Raw genomic sequence first — 24595 nt, 5'->3', positions numbered from 1 at the left:
AGAATCCAATTTTCTGTTGATACTATAGATTGGGGATTCTCCACTCGCTTCTCCTTCAACACTGCCATTGATGAAACCCCGATTTCCTTCGCAGGATCCTGAAAATTATCGAAGAATCTGAATTCAGAAGAAAATTGGGAGAAATTTTGTTCTTCTTGTTCGTTTTCCAATTCGAGACGAATGGAGCCGTTTCCGTCATCCTCACAAATTGCTCAGAAAACTTGGGAGCTTGAGAACAATATCATCAACGTTGATACTCCTCCGACCACCTCCAAAGCTTCAGATTCTTCCTCCGATGCGATATTCTACTATGATGAGGCGGCACAGGCCAAGTTCCAGCAGGAAAAGCCGTGGGAAAATGATCCTCATTATTTCAAGCGTGTGAAGATCTCTGCCCTCGCGCTTCTTAAAATGGTGGTTCATGCACGCTCCGGTGGAACTATAGAGGTCATGGGACTTATGCAGGGAAAGACTGATGGTGACGCTATTATAGTCATGGATGCCTTTGCTTTGCCGGTCGAAGGTACTGAGACTAGGGTTAATGCTCAGGCTGATGCGTACGAGTATATGGTCGATTATTCTCAGACGAATAAACAGGTGTTTCTTATATTCTCTTTGAATTTTTCATTTCTGATCGTTCTCTTTCCTATTAGGTGAAAATATATTTCTATGTTTTGGTTCGACAAGATTCATATACAAACGTCCGTTACGTATGGAATTTTGGTTTATTTGGTACCGTCGAGGGCTGTATTGGAGGAGTATAGTGTAGTCGAGTGTATTTTTTCGTTTATACCTATGTTTGTTAAAGATCATATCATAGATCCAGTGCTCCCGGGTTTTGAATTTATCGAGTTTTTTCATAAACGATAAATTTCCAACATATGTAGTAGTTGAGTGATGCTGTCGATCTGTTAAACCTATACAAGTTTCGTGAGTTATGCATTACGATTATCTTAAAGACTATCTTATGATTTAGGCGGGCAGGTTGGAAAACGTTGTAGGATGGTACCACTCTCATCCAGGTTATGGATGCTGGCTTTCGGGCATTGATGTTTCCACGCAAATTTTAAACCAGACATTTCAGGAGCCATTTCTGGCTGTTGTAATTGATCCAACCAGAACTGTTTCGGCTGGAAAAGTTGAGATTGGGGCTTTCAGGACCTACCCTGAAGGATATAAGCCACCAGATGAGCCTGTTTCTGAGTATCAAACCATTCCATTGAATAAGATAGAAGACTTCGGTGTGCACTGTAAACAGGTTTCATCACTTGATCTTCTTAGATTTCTGTTGTTTATTTGCCGTTGTACACACTTTTCTTAATTTCTACATGTTATTGCAGTATTATGCGCTTGATATCACTTATTTCAAATCTTCACTCGACTGCCATCTCTTGGATTTGCTTTGGAACAAGTACTGGGTTAATACTTTGTCTTCTTCTCCTCTCTTGGGCAATGGAGATTATGTTGCTGGGCAAATATCAGATTTAGGTATTCTTGTCTTCATTACTATGCATTCTGTTTACTATTCCGACTTAAATCATCAGGTGTGATCTGGGTTTTATATGATTCTTTGTAGTGGTTTCTTTTGTGCTTTGCAGCTGAAAAACTTGAGCAGGTGGAGAACCAGTTAGCTCACTCCCGCTTTGGGCCATTAATAGCTCCTGCTCAGAGGAAGAAGGAGGTACTTTTTCGTGTCATTCCTCTTATTCTTTATTCTTATATATATTTGTTCGAGCATACACAGCTCTCATATACATTAATTGTTAAAGTTATAAAAGATGATCTGTTATTAAATAATTTGTACTGCAGATAAACTATACATATTTTTTACCTAATCTTGTAGGCTATAAACCACATCTTACAAAAACTGAGTGTAACAGCTCAAGCCCATCGCTAGTAGATATTGTTCTTTTTGGGCTTTCCCTCAAGGTTTTTAAAATGTGTCTGCTAGAGAGAGGTTTCCACACCCTTATAAAGAGTATTTTGTTCTCCTCCCCAAACGATGTGGGATCTCACAATTCACCCTCCTTCAGGGCTTAGTGTCATCGCTGGCACTCGTTCCTCTCTCCAATCGCTATGGGATCTCACACTGAGGGTGGGGAGATGAACAATTTGATAGGCCCCCGATTGTAAAAGTTTGTGGTAGGAAGGGAAGGAAAGGGTGAGCGTGTAAGAAAAAAAGCATGTACGTATAGTGGGTCCATGGTTTTCTGGTAGTTAGATTGGGCTGGAGAGGTTGGTTATTTAGCTTTCCGTCATGCTGAGTAGGGCATCTTCTTGCTTCATTTTGGGTATTCTTATTGAGGATTGGGAGATATAGGAAGCTCTCTAACCTTCCTTTTACCTTGTTTCTGATCATAAGTAACGTTGTTGGACACGGCATAAGTAAAGTGTCCATATTGGATCTCTTAACGTTTCATTTCACTTTTTAGATATTATTCCCTTAGATAGATGCACTCATCACTGCTGGGCTATTTCTATTGTCACCTTAAACAGTTATACTAGGTTGAGGTTGGCCACGTAGGCATAACCAATTGATATCCTAACTGTTGCAAGAATCAATTCTATTCTTTACACACGCACGCACACATTCTAGAAACCAGCCTCCATGAAGAACGAAAATATAAAAAAGGAGGCCACGAATAGGAAATGAAAAAAAAAAACTGGAACCAAACAAAATAATCTACCAAGAGAGGAAATTGTTGTTTTGTTTCTTTTTAGGTCTGATACAAAGATTTCGATTAACAAAGTTTTTCTTGGTGATGCAAGCATATCCATGTGTCTTGTTTTGGCAGTGTCAATTTCACTTTGATATGTTCTTCTTGTATGTGGTTAACAGAAATTCTCTCCTTTTGTATTTAGCTCTCATAAAATATTTAAAATAAAGAGATCGTATTTCTTTAAATTTGTTACTTGATGTCTCTGCATACGTAGTTGCCTTTTATTTTACATGATTTTGCACATTGTCGATTTATTATATAAAGTGGAACCTATCGGTTTATGATCATGGATCTTAATTATTGATGGGCGTCTGTCTAGGTGCGTATCCAAGTCATGATAGAGCTTTAATTGCTTCCTAATGAATGAATTTAGTTTATCTTTAATGGCAATACACAAACACTCCCTCTCTAAGTGTTATACTTGCTCTACACAATTTATCATTTTGAAACCCAAATGTTGTTCAAATTTACAAGCATTATTATTTGTAATTTCATCCTCCAATTGCAGGAAGACTCCCAACTTGCTAAGATCACGCGTGACAGTGCAAAGATAACGGTGGAGCAGGTTCACGGTTTGATGTCACAGGTGACTTGAGCTACTCGCTGTTCTTAATCGCCACGTTCATTTTGCAGAAGAACATCTCAAAGCTGTACATTATTTCCTAACCGCAGCTTTTGTACTTTTTCCTACTTAGGTCATCAAGGACATCCTCTTCAACTCAGTGAGACAATCCAACAAATCTCGGCCCGAGCCATCTGGTCCGGAACCGATGGTGGAAAGCTGATGGACCCAGCTTTTGTAAGTCCAGGAGCTGATGAAATCTTAACACCCTGTGCTCCATGTTTACGTATGCCAGGTATTTGGTTAGAGAAAGGTGCAGATTCTTGTGTTCTTTGGCAGGGTTTATTTGGTAGTATAATGGATACTGCGCCCTTTGTGCAGCAATTTCCGAGTACTGGGAATGTTCGTAGGGGCTGCCTTGCTTAATAGCTTTTAACGGAATGCTTTTTAGTGTACTTTGTCATTTGTTAATCATAGACCAGGCAAATCCCGTATTGAAATATATAACCATAGTGCAAAAGTATTGGGCCCCCTAGGTGTTGTTATTTTCTTGTCATTAACGTAAGAATAACATTGTAGGAAGTTTTCTTATTGACAAGTGCCACACTCGGTTGGGGTGTACACTGGATTGGGTTCGGTTTGAAATTTTTTTAGACCAACTCGAAATTTTGATTAGGTTGATGACTCAAGCACCTCTACGTGCTTTTTGTTTGGTTGGGGTCAATCCAAGGTCGTTGTTCTATGAACTTGAAACGGAACCAAGTCAATTCGGGTTCAAGAACAATAACCTAATTCAACCCAAAATACTAATCTAACCCAACCTAACCCCTATAATTTGGGTTGGGTTGGGTTGGGTTGGTCCGAGTTGTCGGGTTGAGTGTATATCCTAAAATTACATTTAGTTTATCTGTAATTTGGGTTAATTTGGGTTGGGTTGAGTTGGTCCGAGTTGTCGAGTTGGATGTACACCCTAAAATTACGTTTAGTTTATTCAAAAAATCAAGTCTAATTATTCTAAATGATAGAACATAGAAATTTAAACTAAAGTAAAATAAAAGAAATTAGAAGTTTTATTTTTATTTCAATTTTTAATTAGGGTCAATGTTGCCTGCTTTGTAGACGACAGCGTTTTAAGCTTATGGGCGGTTATAAGGGTGGTAGAAATTGCAGTTTTTTTAGTTCAGTGTTTTGTTCTTCTCTTTTTCTTGGTTTTGGTTTTTGAATCGTTCCACCCACCGTGCACCATAGGGAGCGTGTAAGTCACGCTCCATAGTATAAATTTGTTATTTTTGTTTCACATCTGTACTAAGTTGGGTTAAATTTCTCAACTTTTTTAGAATTATTTTATTTTGATCGCCATATTTTAAAAATATTTATTTAATTTTGAACTTACAAAAAATAACTATTTTTTTTCATTTCTTTTTATTTTATTATCAACTACTTTATTCTTTTGGATTTGATAATTTATTGAGTTATCAGAATTTGTATTTAATAGGAATGTATAATGTCTTAATTAATTATTTTGATTAATTCCAATATAAATTAGTGAATAGTATAATATTTATCATCTTAAAAATTAATATTTAATATTCTAGCTTCACAATTATTAAACTAAAAACAATTTTTTTGTGAGATAATATATATATATTTAAAAAATAATAGACGCGTGTACCTCAATTGAATAAGAGGAGCGTGTAGCATGCTAACTCGACCGGAGGCAATGAGAAAAACGTTGGTACGTGGGCCCCACTAGTGTAGGGTCGGACGCCTACTATAAAAGTGGTTACAGATTTCAGGGGACTTTCTTCTCTGCCCTAATGAACTGATATCCCACAATCGTACATACGTGAACCCTCCATTTCTTACCTTTCCGTATCGTCCTCCTCTTCTTTTTTCTTTCCTCTTCTCCAATGGCGATCGTGACGATTCTTCAATGAATCTCGTGGACTTCTCGTATTTCTAAATATACTTTCCTCATCGGACTTCTAATTCTTCATTTCCTATCTCGAGCTCTCGCGTTGCCATCGAGCAGCTTGCACTTCGAGAATGGGCGGTGATAATGCCATCACTCTTGAGGAGATTAAAAGCGAGGCCGTTGATCTGGTACGTATTATAAACGCTAAATTTTTTTCTTCTAGTTTCTTCATTGAGATCGCCTGCTATTTTTTCTGCGCTTTGTGTTTGGCTGTCGAGAAAATTAGTTAGAATCGCCGACGAATGAGTTCGGATTATTCTCTCTGTGAATGTTGTTGTTTAACTGGCGGAGAAGATTTACTAGTTGATTGTGATTTGTCTGTGCGATTACTTGCTTTCGTTGATTCGATCGATAATTGTATTCTCGTTGCAGCGGAGTTGAATTATCGATTCCGATGTTTGTTTGTAATAGCTCTCTTAACTGGATCGGTTGCTTTCTTTATACGACTGAAAATTTGGCGTTAAACATTAGGCGGAGAACGACATTTTTCACAATGTAGGGTGCAGACTGCAATTATTTTTAATTTCTCGAGTAATTTTACAGATTTTGAATATTTTGCTAACTTCTCTTTTAACTATCTCCCTAACTTTTTTATTTTTTAAAATTACGAATTTATATTTATTTATTTTATTGATTTTTTGTCCTCTTATCTCATTTTAAGAGTATTTTCGAAGAATTTACTCCGTTTTTTAAGACATAACTTGTTTTTATTTTTAAAATTGGCTAATGAGATTCAAATATTTAGTTTTTTAGAAAAGAAACGAACTCAAATTAAAAAAAAAAAAAAAAAAAAAAAAAAAAAAAAAAAAAAAAAAAAAAAANAACTAAACGATTATAAGATGAGAGCTAAATTATTATTTTTGTTATCTAGGAAAAAGATAGATAGTATATGGAATAAATTTAAACAAGTGATTGTTTTGTTTTCATGTTCTTCCTTATTGGTACGTAACATTACTTTTTAAAGCAGGAAAAGTCAGAATATTGTTTTCTGATGTATTATAAATATTAAATATTGTTGAATTAAAAGAAATCTAGAAGGATTTTACTTTTGTATTAAAAATTAAATATATTCCTCAATGAAGGTCAACCCTTTTCTGCAATTCCGAAGAACCCTAGCAACATTGTCAAAAAAATTTGGAGTTTGATTTTTGGAAAAGAAACCTAGAACAGAGAAATCGGAATTCCCTTTGACACGTCGGATCTTCTTACGCCGTAATTTCGCCGGCGATATGGCGGGCGTAATAGAAACTGTATAAAGCATCCGAAAGTTTTGACGGAGGGGCCAGTTTATTGTGGACACGAGGGAGTCATGAACAGCCCTCTAGGCTTCTATATGATTTTTTTTTTTTTTTTTTTCAGTAGACGAGAGATTTCAACTTTTTACCTCTAAATGGACCATGTCACTTTAACTATATTCATGCTTGTGTGTTTTTGGCATGCCTGAATTCCACAAAAAATGGCATAAGATGGTTATCTTTTTTGTTGCTATTGTTTTTATAATTCTTAATGTGAAAGGCTTCGTATTCCTTTTATAGAATGTGGCTAAGAGAACAAATTTGGATTCAGGACTTCTCATGTGAAACCTATAGCGATTTTCATGAATTATTGTTCTTCTTTCATTTTTTTTTAAACTAGTTTACTTCAAACTCTTGTGTGTTTTTCTTTTTCTTTTNTTGAAGTTATAGCTAACTTGAGAACTTTTAGGATGTTTTCGGATGTGGAGGATTTTTTTTGTCCCCTTTTTAGAGGGTAGTAAATTTAACCTCTTAGTCAATTACACGTCTTAACTCGTCAAGGACCGCAATTGAAGTTGTAATAATAGAAACGATTTTTCGCATGCAAGTTCACTTGCCACTAGTTGGATCTTATCTTTTCACTTGTCAATGGTGGCTTTGATTGTCACGTGACTAAGTGGTGACTAAGTGTGTATTTCTTTGTTTAAATTAAAAAATATATTTATCCAAAATGGTCCATTATTTTAGAATTATGTTTAATGTAGAATGAATATTTGAATCTGCATTTTCAATCTAGGTCTCGGTTGTACCACTTGGAATAATCACTTGAAGTCTTAATTTTGATAATATATTCAAACAGGTTTTTGCTTCGAATATAGTTTTGAAATCTTTGTTACAAGTAGTTTAGGAATATTTTTTATTACGTAACCTAGATAAGGAAATTTGGCATTTCAATCCATTTTCTTTAAGCACGAAGTGTGAGGGGCTTTTATACGGCGGTTGCTTTCTTCTAGTGTTCATTGTTCCGTTAGATAAACAATGTGCCTTAAGATTTATTCCTCTTTAATTATTACCCACCATATATGTGTGTGTACTTCTAGCAAAAGGCCCAATTCTCGAACTCAGTCAAAGATATTGGAATCGACCAGTGGCCTACTAAGTTGAAGCTAGCCTCTTTTGTTATTGATATTGTTAATATCTCAATGGGGTTTCGCAATGGACGGTATGATAATATGGGCTGGATGAGAAGGAGTTTGTGAACTATATATGTTTATCGCCAAATGGTTAAAGCCTGTGCGAGATGACATGCAAGCCCAAACACGAGCAATGAAGGCTTTCAAGACTGATAAAGTTTATACGAAGCAGTGGCCTGTGTGCATGGCTTGTTTTCACAGTATTCTTAAAGTATTTATCAGACTCATAGTATAAAGAAAACTATATTAGTACAACCTTGTTAAGTACCTCTCAGCCTCACTATTAACAGTCTAGTTATCAAGTTTTGTTCGCTTGAATTCATTAGAGTGGTTCAATGGTATTAAATGTTAAGTGGCATATGTTGTTATCTGCAGGAACGTATTCCAATAGAGGAAGTGTTTGAACAGTTGAAATGTACACGAGAAGGTCTGACATCGGAGGAAGGAGCCCACCGGCTTCAACTTTGCGTTCATGTTCTTACTTCTATAACTGAATGCATTGGCATGATAGATAGATTCATGTTGATGCGGGTTAAATTCCAACTTTCTCCAAACCATAGGGATAGAATTTGAAATTTAACCTTTAGAAGTGAATTTTCTGGTGCAATCATAAGAGTTTGATCGACCAATATAATTATACAGACTAATCCCATTTTCTATCAAATTTGTTGAAGCGAAAGTGTTATGTTTTCTTGATGCTCTCTTTTGCATTGTGCAGAACACAAATGTGAATTCGTGGAAGGGCTGAAGGAAAGGAAGCATATGTGTGCAATGACAGGGAATGGTGTTAATGATGCACCTTCTTTAAAGAAGGCAGATATCGGAATGGCTGTTCCTGATGCTACTGATGCAGCCAGATTGCTTCGGATATTGTCGGTACAGAACCAGGATTGAGTGTAATTGTTAGTGCGGTACTCACCAATAGGCTATTGGTTAGGAATTGGTTAGGAATCACGGATCTCCACCATAGTATGATAAGCTCTCATGGCTTTGCTTTTGGGCTTTCCCAAAAGGTCTCATACACATATTTTTTACTTATAAACCCATGATCATTCCCTAAATTAGCCCATAGCCAACCTGGGACTCACTCTCAACAATCCTCAATGCTATTTTCGAGGGAATGAAGAATTTCACGGTTTGTTCAGTTCTTTTTTTTCCCAAGTTCTTTTTTCGATTTAGGTTTATTTATGTTTTGACATCAATAGTCTGCCTTGATCATTGCACAGTGATTTAATTATTTTTCATCTTCGGCAGATTTATGCAGTTTCAATTACCATTCGTACAGTGGTAAGTGATTGTAAAATATGTAGCGTTCTATTTGTTGAGCATTGTTGGGAGGGAGTTTCACCTTGGTTAATTTAGGGAATGATCATGGGTTTATAAGCAAAAAATACATCTCCATTAGTATGACATCTTTTGGGGAAACCGAAAGCAAAGTCATGAGAGATTATGCTCCAAAATATCATATAATTGTGGAGATCCGTGATTCCTAACACTCTTTCTTCCCACAATCTTTCAATATTGCAGCTTGACTTGATTTGGAAGTTTGACTTTGCTCCCTTCATGGTTTGAATAATGTAGGCATCATTCTGAATGACGGTAAATTCACAGGAATGGAACTTCATCTCATATATTACGTCTAGAGAGAAGCACAATGGGCAGAAACACAGAGGAGTCTACATGGTCTACAACCACCTGAAAACTCCAATCTCTTTCATGAGAAAAGTAATCATATGGAGCTTTCAGAGATCGCAGAGACAGCCAAGCGCCGTGCTGCTGAGGTTGCATGGTCAGTATTTGCATTTTCTCTCTTTGCATTTTCTCTCTACCCATGGCACATTTACCTTCATTTTTATTTCTTTTATTTTACATTTTGTTGTTATTTTTAGATTTTATGCTCGTTTTCTCTCAATTTTCTTATTAAGGTTTTTACTGTTCTTTAAAAAAATATTTGAACTTTTGTTTTTAACTTATCTAAATAATTAAGAAAGAAACTTTTTGAGTGATAGCAATTCTTCCATGAACATGTTCAAGGGAAAAACTAGTTACTACTACAAAAATCTCACTTAATTTCAGTAATAATGTCCCTAAATACAAAATTAATAATGTCCCTAAATACAAAATTAATAATGTCCCTAAATACCCTCGTTTCTATTACCGAATAGGGTGACTTATTTGATTTATGATGTCTGACATAAAACTGATTTCACTATTTCACTCGGTAAAATTGCTAATTCATTTACTCTCCTATAAAAGACTCAATTCAATTAAGCTGTTTTATCTTCTGGGGAAATGAATCGATAAAAGGCGAGGGAGGATGCAGTGAAGCGAAAGGTTAAGATGAGTAAAGTTGGATATAATACAATAAAACTACGACATACAATAATGCAAACCTTAAATGTATTCTTTGCTCTATACATCTGGATGCCATCGACAAAAGAAAAGAATCATTTAGTTATGAGCCTACTACTTCAATTTGTGATTTTCATGTCCTTACCAAATTCCTGAATACTCACTCTAAGAGCTGGGATGGATTTCTACCAATAAAATCCTAATCAGTCACACAATAACGCCACTAATCTACGATCGTACCTCTGATGTAACTTTGTACAGTTCCGCAAATCTCCAGGAGTTGCTGAAATACTATTATGATGATTGAGGTTTTGGCGGAAACATCTGTTGTATAGCTTGGGGCAAATTCAACACAATCTCCGCATATGCTGATATGGGAAAGTGATATATCAATAATATGTTACGGTAACTGGGTGGCTAATTTAAATTGAAAATAATTGTGTAATGAAGAATTTTCCAAACCTTCTGGTAAGCTCATGGTTCGTAAAGCATCCTCTGCGTATGATAGACGAGCTGGAATAGGATGACTTACAGTTCCTCCTCCATTTTCCTTTTTGATGCTCAGGGTTGATGATGATGAATTTGCGGTATTTTTCTTCATCTGAGGCATTGGCCATGCAAGCACACTTATTTTAGTCGGCAGCACAGAGATAAGATCAGCATACCTCAGACTCACAGTCACCGTGCTGGAAACAAACACAAAAGTCTTAAGTTAAACTAGATGTTAAGGTCCAGTTAGATAACCACTTTGATTTTAAAATAATCATAGTTATATATATAAAAGACATCATCACAATCCCAGAAAAATTTTGAAAAAAAAAAATAGTTTTCAGAAAATATGTTTTCATCTTTTGAATTTGACTAAGAATAATCTCCTTTTCGTAAATTTAACTATCAGAGCCTAAGTAAATGTATTGAGAATTTCAGTTTACATTTTCTTTAAAACATTTATAGGAAAACGGTTTATGGTGTATAGCCGAAGATAAAGAGAGTTAAACTCAATCTATCAAACTGAGTTAAGTGCACTAACCAGTCAGAATCATCGAGCACAAATTCAATCATATGGAATGGAAGGCTATGATACAACTCTCTGATCTGGTTTCCATACAACTCCTTGATAAGCCGAACCTGAAAGATTTATGAACACAAATGTAAAACTTCTCCTTGTGAGTACAGAAGATGCAACCTACAATAAAACATAATTTCAAGCAAGAACAAAACTGAAAACCAGAGACCACAAGAAAACACAAGGATGGTTCACCATTCTACAAATTCATCATCTTTTCCAGTAACTTCCCAAGTTTTATGCATTACATAAAAATAAAGTTGTACGCAATTTCAGAATAAATCGAGGATATCAAGATTTTCCTCTTTCATGTGGTTTCTGCTTCTATCTCAATTCTGGTCCTGCCGGTTAAAGGTGCTTCAGGAGGTATCAATCTCGAACTCAGTAGACATGAACTTTGAATTTCGCAAAATGATTGATATTGGTATAAAAATCATTGGTGGCGGTGTCTTTTGTAAGTCTTTACGCAAGTGAGGAGTGTTTTTTCCTCCATTTTTTATTTTAATTTTATTCATACCAAATGCTCATCAAATAATGATAATAATAGTACCAGACCAAAGAACAAATTCAAGTCGAAGAAGCCCCAAGATTTAGACTTTCTTTTTCAATTAGTGGCAAGCTGGAAAGCTTGCTTCCATTCAAGCTTTTTTTTTTTTTTTTCTTTTTTCGTAGCTATACAATTAAGAACTCTTAAGTACGAGTTCTTATAGGTTGTGCACGACAACATAAAATTCTCTCCTACAATCATAACCGAAAGAAGTTGGTGTACTAAAGCATAACCAACAGATCAGGTAATGCCAACATTTCTATTTGCCAAGAAAAGGTTAAAAGCATCCTAGAAAATTCTAATTTTTCTAGTAATGTTTGTCCATGTGTGATGATTTTGACCTTCTCATACTAAATGGTAAACCAATTACTGGGATAATAATTCTACTTTAACGCTATCTTCACATGAACATGCACAGGAGTCTGCTATGCGTAGGCAACAGTATGCTAAGTTTAAAAATCTCAAGTCATTGTGGAAAGATAATTTTCTTATTTCTTACCTGTTCCCTTCTATCCACATAGGCCTGCAAAAGTTCTCCAATATAATCAATAAATTTCTGCAGGATCAAACCATCAGAGATGACGTGTCAAAATCAATTTATTTGCACTAGTCTCAAATCATCAAAGCAAATCCAGGCAACCAACTCTACCATTGCATTAGAGGAGAGAAGATCGTTCTCAGATTCTCGTACTGGCAGAAAGAACGGAATTGTGTGCTCTAGGACAGTCATCTTTTCAAGAAATGACTTGCTTTCAAGCACGCAATGGTAAAGTTCACAGGGCTCACCTGCAAATTATTCAACTAGATCATTTTACTCACAAGGCAAAAAATATTTTACAATCGTGAATAACATAATGAATGATCATACCACCAAAGTAAAAATCAATAGCATTAAGCAGTTCAATGGTCAAAATATTTACCATACATAAAATTCAAATTTCCCTACAACAAGAAAAAAATGTAATAGGAGTTCTGTGCAATTCAAGCCCACATACTAGCACGCATGATACATATACTCGCTCACATAAAATTCAAGTTCCGTAGCTACATGAAAGCATGAAGTTAGAGGAGCACACCCAAAATATGAACCACAATATTTACTGTAGCATTAGGTTCAAGTTTCTAAACAACATACAAAAATGAAAGTGGCCCACAAAAGCTCTCATCGAGAACCACTTTTCATCTAAGCCTCCAGGGTGCCTCCCCTTGAATAGGCAAGGACCCTTTTATATGGAACACACTTGATGAAGTGCTGAAGCACAGCGCCTCAATGCTTCAGTAATTAATTAGTTTATATATAATAATATGATTGTTGTAAGGCTTTCACCCCCTCAAACTTCTAATATATGTCTCCCTCTCTCTTCCATTTTTCCTACCTCTCCATCTCTTAGTTCATTCCATCTCACACTCTCACTCTCTTTTTGCCTCTCTCCCCTCATCTTACTCTCTATCTGACTCTCTCCATATCACTCTCTCTCTCTCCCCCTCTATCTACATCCCGCTAGAGAGGAGAGCAAACCAGGAGAATGGAGGGAAAAAAAGCAACACTATCAGGACTATCAATTATGTGGATTGTTCTACTGTGTTTTTGAGAGGGGACTCTGTGTGTTGGTACCTCTCATGTTTAATATAAACACAAATTTGTTGGAATAAAAAACCCTCTGAACTGTGGAATTCAGGACACTAAATATGAGCATTTTTTCAACACATAAAGATTCTGAGTCAAGATTATACCCCAGAAAATTGACGTATGCAGTAGCTTTCAATTATAATTGGAGTTCTACTAATTCAACTTAAACAAGCAAAGGTCTGCAAAAATCTGTATGCGCATACTTGTGTTGATTAAGTAAAATCTTACTGATCATGGGGTCTAAAATAACCATGTCATCATATTTCAGAATTAATACAAGTATCAGACTCATACACAACATTCATTTTCTTTTTCTTTTGCTGAAAGAATCATAGCATGGATCAAAACCAATGGCTATTACAGATTTTTATTTTGTTTCACGAGTTAAATATCAAAGAAAATTACGTGAAAGAATCAAATTACCTGCGAAAGATGTCTCATATTGTATGCCAATCCTCGCACCTTCCAAGCAGCAAATAACCTGTTCAACCAAAACCATGCTCATATTCAAATTTAAATGCACCGTCTGAAAATAATTTCTTCCGTACATCAATGGCATGCTATCATCTAGAACAGCTATTCACGTTTAGTAAATAATTGTTTTACAAAGGAAAACACTTTCATTAATAACTCAAAGGAGTAAAATATAACCGGAGACAAGGTATCAACCCACAAAATCACAAGGATTATAAAAAAAAACTCCTCTTGCAGGAATTAATTTAAAAATAAATAAACCACGCTTGAAAAAAAGTTGGAAACTAAACTCCAAAGAGAAGCCTTAAATCTAATGGACTCTCACATCGAATTGTTCCCTCTGAACTTGCCCAGGAAAAGTTCTTAAGAACCCTTTCAGTCAACAGTTCTCACATTCCCAAATCCCACATACATCTTGGAATTCGAAAGAACCATAAAACTGCATAGACAAAGAAAACGTACCTTATTTCCAACTTTATAGGTGATTTTTTCCAGTGGCAACATATCGGCATCCTCAGGCATGGCTTTTCTCTCTGCCTCCATATGAACCTGATGAAGGAGGACAGTACAATAAGCATTAATCATCTACAACATTAATCAATGTATTGGATATGCATAGACTAACTTTGGGCGTCAATCATCCTTTTAATTTTCTAAAATGAATGTGAAATATGAAAAAAGAAATCAAAATAAAATTTCATGATTTGATGTCATACCCGCTCTCTTATTGTTGCTAAAAGTCCATCATTCCATTGTTCACCATCCAAATATATTTCTGCGCAACAAACAAAAAAGAGGGTGAAAAGCCACTTAACTTCCTAATCCTATCTAACTCCTCTTATTTATCTGATACCATGCCAAATTAACAAGTGAAAGTAAAGACAATCTCGGAAAACGAAACAGAAAAATTACCTTGATTCTGAGATGCTCTAGCAGCTTCAAATTCTTTTTGTAAGCGCTCAAATATCATCTTGTCAGAGTCCCTATTGTTAAGTATTTATTATTAATATTTTAGAAATCACTACTTATATGGTGTAAAGCACGAAATAATAACCCATATGAGTGAAATAAATCTGAGTAAACATAATACGGCTGACTTCATAGACATGTTGATCTCTAGCTAATATACGCAGATAAACATATTGATCTCATCGGCCTATCCACAACCCACGTTTCTTTTCACATACCCAGACCCCAGTACTGATGTCAACTAACATAGTTTATAAGCATGCATCATGCATGAAACAGCAACATACTAGGAGTTCTAGATAGCACGTACATAAGCTGCAAATTTTAGCAGAAAAATCTTATTTTATGAGTCATGTGCAGCCTATTATTTTCTCCAAACCAGGACTCTTAGGAAACAAAAAACGCTGAAAATCATTAATTTTTCCAAATATATATACATATATATATATATTCCATAGTATGCCTATTTATAAGTCATTTGATTCTTCTTTTAATGGAAACCAAATTACAGAGAGTGAAAGAACAAGGAATAAAGGGAGACCCACAAAAAGAAGGGACTCCAGCATAAACGGAAGAACAGGAACTCACAGGGAAAAACACTTTTGATAATAAAAAAAAAATGGATATTTACAAGATAAATTTGAATAGGGAGCACAAAAAGCAGCATATGCATCAATTTACAAGTCAATAAATATATCATAAGTTGAGGGATAGCATGAAAAGAATCTAAGGAGCATCACTAAGCTTTTATTAAAAGGAAGAAGATATCAAAGTCTAGCTATGTTATTTCCATCCAAATTTCAATAATCCTAAAAATAAATAATCATAAATAAATAAACCCCCACATTGTTCAACTATTCACAATTAAGCTGAGGCAACCATAACTACTTCGAAGATAGCCCACCTGGAGAGACGCTCTGTCAATTCACTGTGCCTTTTGAGGACATTTGAAACTGCAAAAGAGCTACTAATAAGTGTAGCACTAAGTTATAGAAACTAGAAACTTCGCTACTTAATTAAACAATAAAATTATGTAAATAAAAACTTGAAAAGAACAGGAGAGAATAAAGTACATCTTGCTCGTGTAGTCTCCAATCTAATATCTTCATCTTGCAGACCACTCTGTCACAGAGAAAGAGACATTAAAATAATTCAAGGAAATATTCAACCCATGACAAAAATTTACTCTGTCAAGAAAAAATGAAAAGGTGCAGAGAAGAGAAACAAAACTCAGAACCAAATATCACAAAAAGAAGAATGAACTTGCACCCAACATAAAAAATAAAAATAATAATAATAAAAAGACAATAAAGAATTAGAAAATAACTATATATAGATGACATAAATAAAAAGAATGGCCCCAACCCATATAAATTTAAAACATATTTAGTAGGACAAACATTTTCATAATACAACTAAACAACACAGCAAACAACGAGTTATGAGCGGATCACAATATAGATATTGGCCAAAAACCTTCATAGTATGTGCAATTCAAGTTAGCCATGGGCTTCACTTACACATAGATGTAAGAAAAGAACAAAAAAAGAACAAAGTGCATGTTGCCTCAACAACTCTAAGACAATACTAATGTGAGGTTAGTGCATCTGAGATGGATTAGTCTCCACTCTTGACAAAAAGTAACAAGAACAAGAGCCAAGAAAAAGAACAAGCTTAAAGCAGCAAAATTGTTGACGTTGCATATTGCTCCCCCTTCTAAATGGTTAGGGTGCTTCCCCTTATAACCAATTTTTTGTGGCATAAGATTGAATGAACAAGCATGGCAGCCTTCTTCCACAAGGCCTTTAATCTTGTTATCGGTGGACTTACAGAAATCCCCTAAAAACCAAAAAAAAAAAAAACTATAAACAACAAAAATGCTCATAACACAACTCCTCAATGACACCAAATTTTCTTCAGTTTTTCCTTCCATGTAAGTTCAGCACTTGTCATCTACAATTGAACACCTAATTACCAATAAATAATAAAAGGAAGATGCATGGCACTAGTATTCTTAATACTGATCCACAAATCTCTAATGCAAAGAGGCATAGATATTCCCATACACAACATGACACCAAGACATGGGCATGGCAATGATACTAAATATTTTTCTTTTAAGTATAATTCATTTTCATACTAGAAGGAAATTCAAAGACAATAAGTTTATGCACTATATGCTTAAAAAGTGGGTTTGATGTATTATGCCTTCAAATTTTATCATTGTTGTCCTATATCACTATAATACTAAATATGTCTACTTATTAGACTTAATAAGTGTTTAATACATGTCAAACAAGTATTATCATATTAAAGCTTTGCACCTAGTTATTTTGAGTTAACAAAAAATCCAATACATGTCCCACAAATATTGGGCAGTCCGACATATGTTAAACACATATATATTACCCAAATTAATATATTAGTGGTCCTTAGCTCTAATGTCGGCATAACTAATTCACTAGAAATAGCCACATTTGCTCTCATTAGCCAGAAAACAATTATGTAACAGTATGCATTGTACCTAGACAAAAAATTAGTACCAAGAAAAATGGAGCTCTAAATGGCACTTCTGAAGATCCTGAGAGGTGAAAATGACTGCATGGATCTCTACTTACATTTACAACAACAGGAGGGTAGTTCTAAGAGAAAAGCTTCAGTTCCAGTCCTAAAGACTTAGTATCTCATTTCATTTTTTAATTCTGAAGAATATTTGCAACTGTCTGATCAAATAACCACAACTCTACAAACGGCACTGCAAACTAAGTGTCATTAGTTTGAATTCCTTTAACCGTGTTTCAATTGGTGGTTTTTCATGATGCCTTAAGGTAATTTTAATTGTTCAACTATAGGTTATTATCGTGAAAAATGGACTTAGAGTTTTAGCCACTAATGTATATACATTTTAAATGCTTTCGATTTATTGCCGCTCAACCTTTTCAAACTACAGCATAGAAACAATGAGCCAAAAAGGACATTGCCGAGAATGCAATTGAAGATAATAATTAACAAACAAGCTGAGAAACCATAGCTAATTAACTACTAGAAGCAAGATGACTACACTTTCGCAGATTACTTATTACTGTCATCTCCTGGAAAATCGCAGCCTGATCCTAAAGCTAAAACGACGAAATCATTTAATAATCTATAAGCATAGAGATTATCCTATATTTACCATCAAACCGTATCCAACTCATATAAATCACCACAACACATACTGAACGTCCAATCCTAATTCCTACCGCCTCATGAAGAAATCAGAATCAACAAGAATTAGACTCTCGCAACGCCAGATTCCATCCAAAAACCTAATCTCTCAATGTCTACTTCATAGACGTAGTTTCGGAGTCATCTCGTTATCAAATGAACAAAATAATAAACACAGATGCCGTAAACATACCTTGCGAGAAGATTCGCCAGCGTGTGGATTCCTTCTCACTTTCTTCTTGATTGATTCTTCGATGTCGCTCTCCATTCCTCAAATCCGTAACAAAATCGCGACGAAAACAAAAAAAAAAAACAAAAAAAAAAAAAGANAGAGAAAAGAAGCTTCGCACTTGGCGCCCAGTGAACTGCAGCAAATTTTGGGCGGGTTTTCCCGGCACGTAAATTAGGGCTTTGAAATATACCCGCCGTTTGCTTTTCGGGATACCCGCCGTTTGCTTTTCGGGATACCCGCCGTTTTTTTTAGATTACAATTTCGATATGAAAAAACGAAAATTCAAACATCCACATACAACCAATTTAATTTTAAAATAATTTACCATTTTCTATTTTAAATTAATTAAAATTATATTAATTTTTTAAAAATAAAATGTTTTTAATCTTTTAATATAAATTATTTTTAAAAATAAAAACTATCCATTAATTTTTTTTTATATCATAATATTATATATAAATATTATTACTAAAATAAATGAAAAGGGTAATTTTCGAAATTATTGGAAAATTCATGATATAATTTTAATTACATAATTTAAAATAAATAAATAAAGGAAGCTGTTGAGGAGGTAGTGAAGAAGAAGAAGGGGAAGAGGAAATTGCAGATTATGGATAGCTATGGAGAAGCAGACCTCGAAAATTAATCAGAAAAAAAAAATTAAAATAAAAAGTAAATTATAAGAGAGAGAGAGGAAAAGAGGAGAGAGAGAGAGAGAGAGAGAGAGGTTGAAGGACAGAGAGAGCAAACGAAAGTTCGAAGCTCCGAAGATTCGAACTGAGCCACTCAGCTTCAATTTCTCTTCAATTTGTCGAGTTCGTCGAAGGTCAGAGTTGAAGCAATCCCTATGCTGTTGTTGTTCAAATGCTATTGAGCTTAGTCGGCGAGATTCAATGTGCTTAATATCTCTGCAATTTGTGCTCTGTTCACACTATTCAACTTCGCGGAACTCACTGATCTCTTTCTTTGACTGCGAAATTCCGTGTTTCGAACTTCCGAGGTTGTGAATTTTGCTCAAGGAATGATGTGTTTGTATTGGTTTGTGGACTCAATACGCGTTTCTCGGTAGTTGTTGAGTTTTTTTTCCCGTGTTCTGAACTCGAGTTTGTTTGTTTCGAAGTTAGGGTTTTGATTTGCGATTGTTTTGTAATAGGTTTGATTTGGTGTTTGAAAATTTGGCGGGATTTAGTGAGCCATGTAGTGAGTTTAACTTCTAGGGTTGTGGTTTGAGAAGTTGCGATTCGGAGTTGCATTCTGTGCTTTGTAGCTGGGAAAGGAAAATGATCAGTTGGAAATATGATTGCTGCAATTCTGTTGAAATCCATTTCGGGATTTACTTGATCTGGTGGGGATGAATTTTAGGAATTTGCTCAAATCATGCTGACTCTTGTAGGTTAACCTGCATTGACTGATATGTGGAAGTGAAAATTTTGTGTGTTTTTTCTTGTTCTTGTTTCGGTGAACTTGAATAGTGACTGTGCTTCTCTCCGTGTCTGGAATTGAGTGATTTGTGAAGGGTGTGTGAATCTGTCTGCTGAGAAATGCAACCTCAGCAGAGCTTGAGAATTGACTTGTGTGAATTGAAATCTCAAATAGTGAAGAAGCTCGGAACTGATCGGTCGAAACGGTACTTCTTTTACTTGAATAGGTTCTTGAGTCAAAAGCTGAGTAAGAATGAGTTTGATAAGTTATGTTGTCGTGTACTTGGGAGGGAGAATCTTTGGCTGCATAATCAATTGATACAGTCAATTTTGAAGAATGCTTGTCAAGCTAAGGCTGCACCACCGATACCTGCAGCAGGCTATCCGAAAACTTCGACGCAAGCTGCAAAAATTTCCCCTGTCATAGAAGATGGGAATGAGGATGGTGGAGCTGTTTTTCCTACTTCCACTCAAGGTATTCCCATTTGGTCCAATGAAGGTTTTCCTGTGTCCCCAAGAAAGTGCAGGTCTGGGATACGCGACCGCAAGCTCAAAGATAGGCCGAGTCTACTTGCGCCAAACTTGAAGGTTGAATGTATCTCACCTCAATCAGCATGCAAGGAAGATGGCAGCTGTAGGATCATGTTGGATAATGGCAATGCAACTTCGTGTGACTATCAGAGACCAGTGCAGCATCTGCAAGGAGTTTATGAACTACCTGAAAACAACATTGAGGCTAGAGTTCAGCGACCATCAGGGAAGCAAGTTCTACAGATGCAGGTTGAAGGAACCAAGGTTGAAGACAGGGAAGAAGCGAGACAGTCAAATCGATCGAGTTTACTTCGGAGTCGATTACTTGCACCTCTTGGTATTCCTTTTTGCTCAGCTAGTATCGGCGGGGCTCACAAAACAAGGCCTGTGGATTGTGGGGGCAATTTTAGCTTCAGTGATATGGGTCATTTGTTGGATACTGAGTCGTTAAGACGACGCATGGAACAAATTGCTGCAGTACAGGGCCTAGGCAGTGTTTCTGCAGATTGTGCTAATATTTTGAACAAGGTGTTGGATGTATATTTGAAGCAGCTAATCAGGTCTTGCGTTGACTTGGTTGGAGCATGGCCTGCATTTGAGCCTGAGAAGCCTCTTGCCCATAACCAGCAAATTCAGGGGAAGGTTATCAATGGCATGTTGCCAAATAATCAATTACACAGGCTACATAGCAATGGAAATGGAGAAGTTGTGCACGAGCGCAGATTACACTGCTCGATATCGTTGCTCGACTTCAAGGTAGCAATGGAGCTTAACCCAAAGCAACTTGGGGAAGACTGGCCTCTGCTACTGGAGAAAATTAGTATGCGTGCATTCACGGAATGAAAAGACTGATATTTCTGTTTATCCCAACATCGGTTTGGCTCACCTGTCACGGTTCACACGGTCCAGTGGGGTCGAGAATGGATCTCAAAGACCTCTCAGCTCTTCTCAATTGTGAGTACCCATATTGCTCAAAACTTGATAAAATCTCTGGCTTGCAAGTATGACAAGCAGATCAAACATCAAACGGACGTTTGTTCTTAAGAATCATTTAACTGTGACTAAGCTTGGATGCTGTCAGTCAGAATCCCCATCAGTGATGCTTCACATCTCGACAGGCTGCAGCCATGATTCAAGGATCTCAAGCTTTTCGTGTAAATTTGATCATCGAGGAAATATACAAAATTTTGCAGAGATACACAGTTCGTAGCTTGGTGAGAGGTAATTACTGGTGCAAGAACTTAGTGTTCCTATTTGTGTATTTAAATCTTAGAATTGATTTGATTTCATATGAATAACTCATCAACAGACAACAATCTGCAGATAGTATCCTCTGTATTTCATGCTTCTTTTTTTCTTTGTTAGATAGAAAGATGCAGATGCTATAAAATGATATAGCATTTCCATTCTCTAAAGATCTGTGTCCAAAATGTTCCACATTTATAATGCAATAGTCAGCCACACTTCGATTCTGCTTCAACTTTTGTTTTCCCTTGGTTGTTTCTAATAGAACTTCTTTGCACATGTCTCATATTCCCAGTTCTTAGTGGTTCTATCAACTGTTCTTACTCCAATCCAGGTATTTAGGTAGAAACTAGTATAGAAATCCAGGGAAAATACAAAGAAAATGAAACTAGAATAGAAATCCAGGAGCGAAAAGCAGCCTTAGTTCTTACTCCTTTCAAAACAATTTAGAAAGTTCAGTAAATGAACGTACTGAGAATTGAAAAGGACGGTTGAACAAGAGGAGAGATTTCATTCACAGATTAGACTGAGTTTGGACTTCTAAAGCCAAAGGCTGGCCTGTGCTTATTAAGTGTAAATAGAACAAATTTGCTATGTACAATAAATCTTGGGTGAAGGGAGAAGATTAATCCTCCTCCTCTTCTTTTATCTGTTGGACTCAATCAAACAAATTATGAAGGCAAAGCCGAAGCAGGTTCCTCCACAGATGCTTTGCATATGGGGCACCAGTTCTTCAGCTGCAGCCACTGTTGTATACACCCTTCATGGTAAGTATGCTCGCATCGCAGCATCCCGACTTCATCTCCATTTGAGTACTCCTCCTGTAATTAAATAGAAGTCGAAACACCTTGTTACTTAACTGCTTGAAGTGTGGATTTCATATTAAAAAATGTGAATGATCAAGAAACTCGGGTAGTTTTGAATATGGTTTTCGTCCTTGTATGTTTGACCTCTGAACTTTTAGCCACTTTCAACAAAGGTTCGAGGTTCCTATCAACCACCGAGGTTGCCTATTATTTAGGTTCCTATTCCTTCATCTTCTCTTAAACTACACATATCTCTTATAAGAAAGACATCTTGTTTGAAATGGTATAGTTGATTCGTGGCTATTTTCCCTATTGGTTTAGTGGGTATTTTCCCTTTTTGGTTTCTAACTTTATGGTATAACCAGAGGTTCAGAACAAGCAGCTAGTGTAAACAGACCTGGCAGATACAGCATTTGACGCCATCCTCGTACTCACTGCCACCGGCAATTGTATCCTCTGCATGTGTAGACTGATATATGCTTCTATTCAAGCATTGTGACAATGCTTCCTCAGTAACTGCTGTACTCACAGTTCCCATACTCTCTTCTAGAGCGAGTAATTCCTGTCAAGCATCACAAAATAGTTGATAAGTACAAATACAAGAACAGCCAACACAACGCACGGTTATGAGTAGTAGTATATATGCTAAAACACAACTCCCCGAAGGAAACTTAGAACGAATTTTTTGCGTAACGAGAAGAAATGATTCATTATAACATCAACAAGGCAGGAAAGATGAGACAGATTTGGATACAATTGATCTGAAAGGGAGCAACACAATATTTCTAAAGAAAACAGCATACCTCATATGACATGTTATCGATATCGAGCCTCATGTCTCTATGCTGGTCGTAGACGTTTAAGCCACTAAGGAAAAGGTTGGTCTCTAAAAGAGTTGCTTGCTGCAGGCAAAATTAGATGTTAGCTCAAACTGTAGTGAATGAATAAAACAAACAAGACAAAACATCAGGCACTGTCTACCTCATATGTTAGCTCTTCTTCGTGTTCAATCCTTTCAAGCGCCAACAATACCTTGAAAAGCAAGATGCACCTTTTTAAATTAGAGACGTGTACTAGACCGAGAAAGTGAAGTATTCTTTTGATAGATCTTCACAAAATAAATTGCAATATATGGAAATGTACCTCTGCAATAACATAGTGCCGAAAGCTATCTCGAGTTGTTAGAGAGCGAGTCAAACCGATTTCTGCAGGACTAGCAGGTCTATGACTAAGTATATTCTCATTCATACTATCTGACCTTCTGTAAGAAATTGGGTGATCTGAAATCAACTCTGTAGAGACTTCATGTGCATTATTATCAACAGCGCTTTCAGGTTGATGGTCTTGCGACTCCTGATAGATCATGGACCGGGACTCGTGCAAAGATGTACTGTTTCTGTCGGGTCTGTTGCTTTGTGATCTTGCTCTTGATGTCCCATTAATTGATGTCCTAGACCGAACTGATGCAATACCATTTTCCCTGTTAGAAGTTCCATTTTTGGCTGCTCTTGAACCAGATATAGAAACGCCATAACCAGAGCTAGTAATCCTTCTTTCTGAAGATGATCCGTTCATTTTCTTTCCTCTTGTAGAGCTACTTTCCGCTTCAGAATTCCTTTTCTTTGCTGTATCCTTCAGTTTACTAAGATTTGGATCTGATGAAGAACAACCCGATGAGATGACATCAGATATCGAATTACATCTGAAATTTCTCAAGGTATGCCTACCTGCACCACCACGTGATGTTGGGCGAGAACTTTTAGACCCCATCAACACAGAAGAACTTGCCAGAGTGTCTTTATTACGCATTCCAGAACCTTGATTGAAATCCCTTCGTCCTCTTGTGTTCGGAGCAACACTGGAGCTTCGTGGTTCCATCACTGTGTCATCGGTGGAATCGGAACTTTTAAGACTAACATGAAGACCTTTTCGTATCCTTTCATTTGATGGGATGCCTTGTGAAATCTCTGAATCATCCTGAGTGCTACTAGTTTCTGAAGAGTCTGTTTCTAACTGGGTCGGTCGTTTTCTCTGAGTTTCAGCTACAGATTTCTTGGAACCTCTAACAGCATAGTAAGTTCGAGAGGAACTTCCAGCTATTTCTTTGCCACTTGAAGAGGTTCGAAAAGACTGCAATGGAGATTTAAGCTTCTCTGAATAGCTACTCCGCGTGCTCTTTGGGGAATTTAGTCTGCCACTGCAGCCAATTCGGCTACAATATTTACCATCTTGGTCTCTGCTATTTGCAGTATCTCTCATAACTGCACTGGGTCCCCTTCTGGATGTGTATCCATTAGCAACTCTTTTACTAGGGTATTCATCCATCTACAATAAATTGCAGGTGCTTCAACACTGCAACAACCAGCTCCAATGTGAGAAGTTGAAAAAAAAAAAATTACGAAGTCAAGCAGGCAACTCAGGAAACAAAGT

General features: G+C 36.3%; 5 protein-coding genes across 12 annotated transcripts in view; 3 read left to right on the top strand and 2 right to left on the bottom strand.

Annotated features, from left to right (window-relative positions):
- The first annotated feature begins 14 nt into the window (after window positions 1-14).
- On the top strand, window positions 15-3817 carry LOC111805417 (COP9 signalosome complex subunit 5a-like). Of its 2 annotated transcripts, XR_002816668.1 has the most exons (7): window positions 15-597; window positions 977-1258; window positions 1341-1488; window positions 1599-1681; window positions 3229-3306; window positions 3416-3577; window positions 3664-3817. XR_002816668.1 is itself a non-coding variant. In XM_023690510.1 (6 exons), exons 1-6 carry the CDS (start codon window positions 181-183, stop codon window positions 3503-3505), a joined length of 1098 nt encoding a protein of 365 aa, XP_023546278.1. In that variant the 5' UTR covers window positions 15-180; the 3' UTR covers window positions 3506-3817. The 2 variants fall into 2 exon arrangements, 1 of the variants encoding a protein (XP_023546278.1); XM_023690510.1 differs by having other exon boundaries at window positions 3416-3817.
- A 1276-nt stretch (window positions 3818-5093) lies between these two features.
- LOC111805421 (plasma membrane ATPase 4-like) lies at window positions 5094-9513 on the top strand. Of its 6 annotated transcripts, XR_002816669.1 has the most exons (5): window positions 5094-5385; window positions 8061-8112; window positions 8404-8820; window positions 8940-8972; window positions 9267-9513. XR_002816669.1 is itself a non-coding variant. In XM_023690518.1 (4 exons), the coding sequence occupies exons 1-4, from the start codon at window positions 5329-5331 to the stop codon at window positions 9276-9278; spliced, it is 279 nt and encodes a 92-aa protein (XP_023546286.1). In that variant the 5' UTR covers window positions 5094-5328; the 3' UTR covers window positions 9279-9513. The 6 variants fall into 6 exon arrangements, 4 of the variants coding, with proteins under 4 accessions (XP_023546286.1, XP_023546284.1, XP_023546285.1 ...); XM_023690518.1 differs by lacking the exon at window positions 8940-8972 and having other exon boundaries at window positions 8404-8561; XM_023690516.1 differs by lacking the exon at window positions 8940-8972 and having other exon boundaries at window positions 8404-8587.
- Window positions 9514-10016: 503 nt separating this feature from the next.
- LOC111805418 lies at window positions 10017-18265 on the bottom strand. Its single transcript, XM_023690511.1, has 12 exons — window positions 18124-18265; window positions 15797-15845; window positions 15628-15676; window positions 14667-14737; window positions 14471-14529; window positions 14217-14303; window positions 13704-13761; window positions 12300-12436; window positions 12150-12206; window positions 11068-11165; window positions 10500-10723; window positions 10017-10405 (listed from the first exon to the last, which is right to left on the bottom strand). The coding sequence occupies exons 1-12, from the start codon at window positions 18196-18198 to the stop codon at window positions 10332-10334; spliced, it is 1038 nt and encodes a 345-aa protein (XP_023546279.1). The 5' UTR covers window positions 18199-18265; the 3' UTR covers window positions 10017-10331.
- A 484-nt stretch (window positions 18266-18749) lies between these two features.
- LOC111805335 lies at window positions 18750-21594 on the top strand. The gene has a single exon (XM_023690366.1). The coding sequence runs from the start codon at window positions 19704-19706 to the stop codon at window positions 20955-20957; it is 1254 nt and encodes a 417-aa protein (XP_023546134.1). The 5' UTR covers window positions 18750-19703; the 3' UTR covers window positions 20958-21594.
- A 170-nt stretch (window positions 21595-21764) lies between these two features.
- The window catches only part of LOC111805334 (probable E3 ubiquitin-protein ligase RHG1A), a 4725-nt gene continuing 1894 nt past the window's right edge, over window positions 21765-24595 (bottom strand). The window contains exons 2-7 of one of the 2 annotated variants that reach the window (XM_023690365.1): window positions 23893-24517; window positions 23309-23820; window positions 23147-23197; window positions 22969-23067; window positions 22563-22727; window positions 21765-22180 (exon numbers count right to left, since the gene is read on the bottom strand). In XM_023690365.1, coding sequence (XP_023546133.1) covers window positions 22031-22180; window positions 22563-22727; window positions 22969-23067; window positions 23147-23197; window positions 23309-23820; window positions 23893-24490 — 1575 coding nt within the window. In that variant the 5' untranslated portion in view covers window positions 24491-24517 and the 3' untranslated portion in view covers window positions 21765-22030. Of the gene's footprint in view, window positions 22181-22562; window positions 22728-22968; window positions 23068-23146; window positions 23198-23308; window positions 24518-24595 lie in introns of both variants that reach the window. The other variant, XM_023690364.1, reaches the window with a different exon arrangement.

The sequence above is a fragment of the Cucurbita pepo genome, chromosome LG11 (genome assembly GCF_002806865.2).
Source record: "Cucurbita pepo subsp. pepo cultivar mu-cu-16 chromosome LG11, ASM280686v2, whole genome shotgun sequence".
Taxonomy (NCBI): Eukaryota; Viridiplantae; Streptophyta; class Magnoliopsida; order Cucurbitales; family Cucurbitaceae; genus Cucurbita; species Cucurbita pepo.
The sequence above is the reverse complement of the archived record's forward strand: the minus strand, read 5'-3'. Positions and strand labels throughout refer to the sequence as shown.